Source organism: Trypanosoma grayi (genome assembly GCF_000691245.1).
Source record: "Trypanosoma grayi strain ANR4 Tgr_771_V1, whole genome shotgun sequence".
NCBI classification, from domain to species: Eukaryota; Euglenozoa; class Kinetoplastea; order Trypanosomatida; family Trypanosomatidae; genus Trypanosoma; species Trypanosoma grayi.
This window is the reverse complement of record NW_008826390.1, coordinates 1-8,158: the sequence shown is the minus strand read 5'-3', so window position 1 is coordinate 8,158 and position 8,158 is coordinate 1. Positions and strand designations below refer to the sequence as shown.

Below are 8,158 nucleotides of genomic sequence, written 5' to 3'. Positions count from 1 at the left end.
GAGTGCTTCGAACTCGTCCGTCGCCACACCGTCAAGGCGGAACGTTGTGATCTCGCCGCTGGAGCACTGCAGGTGCAGGGCGAGCGGGTAGTCGACCTTCGACTGCAGCACGTAGGCGACAATAAGGGGGACATTCGTGATGGCGCGCAGCCGCGACGCACGGTTGCCGTCGTGGCCGCCACCGCCGCTGCTGCCGCCGTCGTCGCAGCTCACCTTGCACTCGCAGGAGTAGAGCTCGTTGTGGAGCTTCGCCTCGGACGGGGCCATGTTGTTCGCCTCGATGTTCACAATGAGGCGGTCCTCCGCCGGGTTAGAGGCGTTCACAATGGTAAGCTGCTTGTGGTAGGTGGGGTTGACGCGCTGTGGGTTGATGCGCAGCGTGAGCGGCAGGCTGCTCTGCGGGGCGATGGAGAACTCCTCCACCGTCTCACGGCCGCCGGTCGCCGACACACGCGGCTGCACTCCCTCGATGGAAATGATTTTGCTGCGCAGCTGCACGAAGACGGTGGTGGGAAGCGGTGACGGGTTTTCAATCGCAAAGGTGCAGCGGCGACTCTGCCCCACTTGACAGTCACCAAAGTTGATACTCGTCTGTGAGGCGACGATGGTGCTGGTGAAGAGCGTCGCCACACAACGCACCACCACGCGCTGCGTCCTCCGGTTGGTGTTATTGCTGCTGCTGCTGCCGCCGCCGCCCGCACTGCTGTCCCCACCGCTGCCAGTGACGACAAACTCCAGCTCGAACTTGAGGTTCGATGTTCCCTTCCGCTCGCGGTCGGTGGACGGCACGTACATGACACCCACTTGCACGGGGCCCTTTTGGGGAATGATCACCACCTCATCCACCACTACAGTAGAATTCAGGCTGTTATTGATGTTGTTATTGTTGTTGTTATTGCTGTTGCCATTTGTGTTCTCACTGGTGATGTCACTGCTGCTGCTGCTGCCGGGCCGGAGAAGGCTCAGTACGCCCTCGCAGTGCCGCGGCCTCGGGTCGAGCAGCCGCACCGCCACGTCCTCGCGGGTCAGGTTGCACAGGCTCACCTCCCGCAGCGCCTTGGTGCCGCGGTACACCTCGCCAAAGTCCAGCGCGGGATCAGCGACGCTGACAAGGTCCGTCTGCGACTCCGCCGCGACGACGTTCACGTGCACGTACAGCAACTCCGAGTTGCGTGCGTCGCGGAGGTTATCGCACTGGAGAATTGCGCGGTGGTGTTGCATGCCAGCCACGCCACCAGCACCCCCGGCTCCGCTTCCAGCAGCAGCGGTGGTGCGCACCATGAGGGTGAAGTTCATCGACGCGTGGCCGTCAAGCATCAGTGTGCGGCCAATTTTCGGCTCCTCAAACTTCTCCTCCTCATATACACCGAGCTCAACGTTCTTCTGCGGCATTGTCTGCGTGCGAAGCACAAACGGTAGCGGCAGCGATGAGGCGTTGGTGACGGCGAAATCTATCAGCTGCGTCTTGTTCGGTGCCATCGTTGCCTGCAGCTCGGTCTTGGAGAGGGTGAGCATTGAGAGGAACACACTCACGCTGAACGGGAGTGTCACTGTCTCCGAACGAACGACGCCAAGCAGCGGTGACCCCGCAATAGTCCCACCACCACCACCGCCTGCAACACTACTAGTGGTAGTATTAGTAGTAGTACTCAAAGGCGTAGAAGGCACTAGTGTGGGTCTGCTGCTGATGCGGCGCTCCCTTTGAGAGGAAGCCTGTGCAGTGAATGCGCTGCCGTCACCGCTAAACCACGAGGCAGATGCCGTTGCTCTTGTTGTTGTTGCAGTGGGTGTCCCATTACTGTCCACAGTGGTGGAGACTGTCGGTGTCAGCGAGGCTGCGGTCAAGTGAATAGCGCCGCTCAGCATCATCGGCGGGGCCTGCACAATCACATTGGAAAACAGCACCGGGTCAGCGAAAAAGATCGCCACGACGTCCTTCGCCTCAAGGGGCTGCAAGAGCAGCCGATCAATGGTGTTGACGCTCTCAAACACGGCGTTGTAGAAGAGAGACAACCGCCCTGTGTGGGGCACTCTACTCGATGCCGCCTCGTCCTGCGCGGCGCTGTCGTCCTGCCGCTTGTTGTTGTCGTCGCCGTCGCCGTCGTCGTCGAGGAGCAGCGTCTCGTCCCAGAGCTGGAAGCGCATGGCCCCCGGCGCAGTGGTAGCGGCCAGCTGCACCGACAGCGACGCCACGGGGTCCATGTTCACGACGCGGAAGCGGTAGTACACCGGCACATCGTTCACCGCCACAGCGCCAAATTGCAGCTCGCTTGGGGCAACCTTCAGCATCTCGCCCATTCCCTCCGCGGAGCTCTCGCGTCGGTGTCGTGCACGCGGCCCGCCGCGCGCCTCTCAGTGTCCTGTCTGCTCGCACTCGATCCCTCTCCCTGACTGCTGCGGGTGCCGCTGAAGAGATATACACCCCGACGCAGCAGGCAGGCAGGCAGGCAAGTAGGCAGATGGACACAGAGTGAAGGAAGTACTTTACAGATACGCACACACCCACACCCACACACGCAGAATCTCTCTCTCTCTCTCTCTCCGTATATGATGGGTGAACGCTACCTCTTCCCTTTCGCCCCTACTGACTTGTTGTTATTGTTTGTGTTGTTGTTGTTTTTGGTCTCACTTCCCTTTGTTGCTGGTTTGCTTCTTCTTTTTCGTTTGTGTGTGTGTGTTCCTCGTCCCTTTCCTTTAGGTTGCGTATATGTATATTGCAAGTGTGGGTTCGTAAGCGTGGGTGTGGTGCTATGTTGTGGCACAGCCACTCTCTCTCAATCTCTCTCCCTGCCTCTCGCACCCACGCACCCCTTCTCTCTTCCGTGCAATGTGCGTGCCGCAAGAGAACACGCTGCCACACCGAGCCGCAAGAGGAGGAGGAGGAGAAAAGAATGAAAGAATAACAGGCGGGGAGGGGGCAAAGTCGTGTGGTGGGCCCCATGCCCACACCGCTGCCACGAACCCTACCACCAGCAGCAGTAATGGCAGCAGCACTACGCACACAGCATGGCGCCGCGGCGGCAGCAGTGCGCGAAGAAGTGTGAAGGGAGACACAAAGGGGGGGGAGTCCCGCACGCACAGAGAAGGGGGGGCACGCACAAGCAGGCACACGCCAGCGACAACGCGTGCACACAGATTTATAGAGCCCTCACCACACACTCGTCGAGGGGCGACAGTGAACCGGACAGAGAGCCCTTCACTTCCCCATCCGCCCCCCATTAAGGCGTCCTACCCAGCCACCGCAGTGATGCTGACCGCAGCCCGTTGTCTTCCTGCGTGCGCATCTGTGTGGGCGTACGGGCACACACATGGCGGAAGCATTCATTGGCGGTGCCAGCTATCGCACTGTGCTACAGATGGAACATTTCTGTCGTCGCTGCGCCACTGCACAAACCCGGTGTTGACAGGAACCTTTCTCTCTCCTTCTCTCCCTCCCCCTGCACGCATGCACCAATGGGTTCAAACATTCTCCCCCTATGTGTGTCTAATGGGTGTGGGTGTGTGTGCAATGAGTCCGCTTGCTGTACCGCTACATTTCCCTTGACGTGGCGCCGTCTATTGCTACTGCTGCTGTGGCAAGGAGCCCTAAGAATGAACCAAGAAGAGCGGGCAGAAGAGAAAAAAAAGAAAGTTTGTGTGTTGGCATGTCATTGGGCATACACATGCAGAGAAAGAGAGACATGCATCCCACCACCGGGAGCAGCAGCAACGCGTGCCGTTTATTGTTGTGTTTGTGTGGTTAGAGAGAACCTGCCCTTCACTGTGGCTTCCGTCGCGAAATAAAACAACTGTGTTTCGTTTTTCGTTGTTATTTCTCTTGTTGTAGAGCAGAGGCACGACGTAAAAACCACCACGAAGCGTCAAAGGCATCAGGTAAACCATCATAGTAAAACAAACAATAGGTAAAGGAGGTCAAAACGACAAACAAAATTAGTACGGAGGGATAGAAACAGTCACAGCGCCAGTGAGATATATAGACGGATGGCTCTAAACTCTGGTGGCTTGGCTGCGGCCGCCCGCGGAAGCCCACGCGTCACGGCAGACGTGGGAATGACGCCGTTGATGCAGCAGGAACCGCGCCCACCAGCAGGAGGGGTGGGGCGGCAGAAGGCGCACAAAAACAAAAAAAAGAACGATTGGACGGTTTAACCAACTGAGAGAAGAGAACGCACACACGTGCAGGCAATTTGGTAACGGAATATAAAACAATTAAAAGGGAAGAAGAAGTGCGTGTGTGCGTTACACAACAATGTCGCGCTGCGATACCGGCTCGTTGGCAAAGGAGCCAAAGAGTGAGTGCGTCACCCGCGCCCGCGCCTTGGAGTCGGTCAGCTGCAGCAGCTTGAGCGCGAGGAAGGCAAAGAAGGCAATGATGGCCACAATCGCGGCGGAGAACACCGCCGTTTCCGCGCGGTAGTTGTCGGGCTTCACGAGGAGGGCGATGTTGCCGGCGATGATCCACACGCTGATCGCCATGACGACCATCAGATAGCCGTTGTCCAGCGGTGAGATAAGCGGGCGGAACGCCGCCACCATGACGAAAAAGAAGACGTGGCAGACGAGAAGCACGAAGTCGGACGCCACGCAGCCGGCCGCCGACACCACCGGCAACGCGGCAAAGACGGCGACCACTGTGGGTGCCCACATCCACAGCGTCACCCACACAATGCGACTGCGGCGTAAGTTTATCAGTACAAGGAAGTAGCGGCCCGCCACCTCATTCGGCAGCCAAACACCACGCATGCGCAGCAGCCAGCAGTTGGCGATGCGGCTCAACACTGTCTTGCGTTCGTCCGGAAGTGCCACCACAGCAGCTGTGTAGAAAAACGCTTCTGTCTTCAGCATCGCCACAAAAAGCACGGCCGCAAGACCGGCGCCGAACACGACAAACATGACAACGCTAAGCGCCAGCATCGAGCCATCATTAGAGGAGAAGCCCTGCATCGATGCAAAGCTGGTTCCCACGTAGAGGTTGACAAGCACCAACAGCGAGAAGCCGGGGTACCAGCAGCGCGCCGCCGCATCTCCCCAATTATCCCGCCTCGTCACCTTCGCCACTACCATCACCAGCGTGTGCATCAGCAGAACCGCGACGCCAAGGATGAGGTTACCCACAAGCACGCCAAAGAACGAGTCCTCAATAGTTGTCAGCGAGAGACTGCGGAAGCTTGACAAAATTCGTCGCGTTGCGTCCGGAGTGCACGGCATCATGTTAAGCGCCGCCACGTAGTTAATTCCCAACACACCAAATGGTGCACCGAGAATAGAGATCATTCCCACCACGTTACCGGCCTCACCGGCAACAGTCGCCACACTCCCCGCATCTTCGGGCAGCACATTAAGGCGCAGAACAAAGGAAGAAATTGTCCTCGATGCATTTTCACCACCCGCCGCCAGTGGATACTCCTTCATATTATCAGCAACCGGCTTGGGGAAGGCACAAGCCGGAAGATCCTCGCCAGCGACGGAAACCACAATGGTCTCATTATACTCGATATGATACCCAGAAACTGGACTCAGAGCAATATATAATGACTCATTAGGCAAGCGCCAAGCGCTCAAACTCCTCTTAATAGCGGACTGGAACTGTACACAACCTAAGCGAGCCATGGAACCCAATTTGCGCTCCTCGCACTCCATAGTTAAATTAACAGGAACACCACCAGAAGGTGCTTTCCCACCTCCACTTCCATTAACAAAAAACACACCATCATTCGCAACAACAATCTCAAATCCCTCCTTGACACCACTCATCAAAGTAGTGACCCTTGACACACCAGGCGACAACCATGTGCAGAGGCCCACACCACCGGAGCCGGCGGCGCTGCTCTCAGCAACCTCCTCAGAGGCACTGCTAGCCTCGGCACTGCTGCTCTCAGCGGCCTTCTCAGACGAGCTGCTAGCCTCAGCACTGCTGCTCTCAGCGGCCTTCTCAGACGAGCTGCTAGCCTCAGCACTGCTGCTCTCAGCAACCTCCTCCGAAGCACTGCTAGTTTCAGCACTGCTGCTCTCAGCAACCTCCTCAGAGGCACTGCTAGCCTCNCTGCTAGCCTCAGCACTGCTGCTCTCAGCGGGCTTCTCAGACGAGCTGCTAGCCTCGGCACTGCTGCTCTCAGCGGGCTTCTCAGACGAGCTGCTAGCCTCGGCGCTGCTGCTCTCAGCGGGCTTCTCAGACGAGCTGCTAGCCTCAGCACTGCTGCTCTCAGCGGGCTTCTCAGACGAGCTGCTAGACTCAACACTGCTGCTCTCAGCGGGCTTCTCAGACGAGCTGCTAGCCTCAGCACTGCTGCTCTCAGCGGGCTTCTCAGACGAGCTGCTAGCCTCAGCACTGCTGCTCTCAGCGGCCTTCTCAGACGAGCTGCTAGCCTCAGCACTGCTGCTCTCAGCGGGCTTCTCAGACGAGCTGCTAGCCTCAGCACTGCTGCTCTCAGCGGGCTTCGCAGAGCCAGTGGCAGTATCAGCACTGTTCACCTCAGCGACCCCGTCAGAGGCACTGCTAGCCTCAGCACTGCTGCTCTCAGCGGGCTTCTCAGACGAGCTGCTAGCCTCAGCACTGCTGCTCTCAGCGGGCTTCTCAGACGAGCTGCTAGCCTCGGCACTGCTGCTCTCAGCAACCTCCTCAGAGGCACTGCTAGCCTCGGCACTGCTGCTCTCAGCGACCTCCTCAGAGGCACTGCTAGCCTCGGCACTGCTGCTCTCAGCAACCTCCTCAGAGGCACTGCTAGCCTCGGCACTGCTGCTCTCAGCGACCTCCTCAGAGGCACTGCTAGCCTCGGCACTGCTGCTCTCAGCGACCTCCTCAGAGGCACTGCTAGCCTCGGCACTGCTGCTCTCAGCAACCTCCTCAGAGGCACTGCTAGCCTCAGCACTGCTGCTCTCAGCGGGCTTCTCAGACGAGCTGCTAGCCTCAGCACTGCTGCTCTCAGCGGCCTTCTCAGACGAACTGCTAGCCTCAGCACTGCTGCTCTCAGCGGCCTTCTCAGACGANGCACTGCTGCTCTCAGCAACCTCCTCCGAAGCACTGCTAGTTTCAGCACTGCTGCTCTCAGCGGCCTCCTCAGAGGCACTGCTAGCCTCGGCACTGCTGCTCTCAGCGACCTCTTCCGAAGCACTGCTAGCCTCGGCACTGCTGCTCTCAGCAACCTCCTCAGAGGCACTGCTAGCCTCGGCACTGCTGCTCTCAGCAACCTCCTCAGAGGCACTGCTAGCCTCGGCACTGCTGCTCTCAGCAACCTCTTCCGAAGCACTGCTAGCCTCGGCACTGCTGCTCTCAGCAACCTCCTCAGAGGCACTGCTAGCCTCGGCACTGCTGCTCTCAGCGACCTCTTCCGAAGCACTGCTAGCCTCGGCACTGCTGCTCTCAGCGGCCTCCTCAGAGGCACTGCTAGCCTCGGCACTGCTGCTCTCAGCACTGCTGCTCTCAGCGGGCTTCTCAGACGAGCTGCTAGCCTCAGCACTGCTGCTCTCAGCGGGCTTCTCNGCACTGCTAGCCTCGGCACTGCTGCTCTCAGCGACCTCTTCCGAAGCACTGCTAGCCTCGGCACTGCTGCTCTCAGCAACCTCCTCAGAGGCACTGCTGCTCTCAGCAACCTCCTCAGAGGCACTGCTAGCCTCGGCACTGCTGCTCTCAGCAACCTCCTCCGAAGCACTGCTAGTTTCAGCACTGCTGCTCTCAGCGGGCTTCGCAGAGCCAGTGGCAGTATCAGCACTGTTCACCTCAGCGACCCCGTCAGAGGCACTGCTAGCCTCAGCACTGTTTTTCTCAGCACTGCTAGCCTCGGCACTGCTGCTCTCAGCGACCTCCTCAGAAGCACTGCTAGCCTCGGCACTGCTGCTCTCAGCGACCTCTTCCGAAGCACTGCTAGCCTCGGCACTGCTGCTCTCAGCGGTCTTCTCAGACGAGCTGCTAGCTTCAGCACTGCTGCTCTCAGCGGGCTTCGCAGAGCCAGTGGCAGTATCAGCACTGTTCACCTCAGCGACCCCGTCAGAGGAGCTGCTAGCCTCAGCACTGTTGCTTTCAGCAACCTCCTCAGAGGCACTGCTAGCCTCAGCACTGCTGCTCTCAGCGGGCTTCTCAGACGAGCTGCTAGCCTCAGCACTGCTGCTCTCAGCAACCTCCTCAGAGGCACTGCTAGCCTCAGCACTGCTGCTCTCAGCG

General features: G+C 58.9%; 2 protein-coding genes across 2 annotated transcripts; both read left to right on the top strand.

Annotated features, from left to right (window-relative positions):
* Nucleotides 1-604: 604 nt before the first annotated feature.
* Nucleotides 605-1,705, top strand: DQ04_07711010 (hypothetical protein; the record flags this gene model as incomplete). The annotated part of the gene is made up of 1 exon (XM_009315280.1): nt 605-1,705. One exon carries the CDS (start codon nt 605-607, stop codon nt 1,703-1,705), a length of 1,101 nt encoding a protein of 366 aa, XP_009313555.1.
* A 1,122-nt stretch (nt 1,706-2,827) lies between these two features.
* On the top strand, nt 2,828-3,544 carry DQ04_07711000 (hypothetical protein; the record flags this gene model as incomplete). The annotated part of the gene is made up of 1 exon (XM_009315279.1): nt 2,828-3,544. One exon carries the CDS (start codon nt 2,828-2,830, stop codon nt 3,542-3,544), a length of 717 nt encoding a protein of 238 aa, XP_009313554.1.
* Between the last annotated feature and the right edge of the window lie 4,614 nt (nt 3,545-8,158).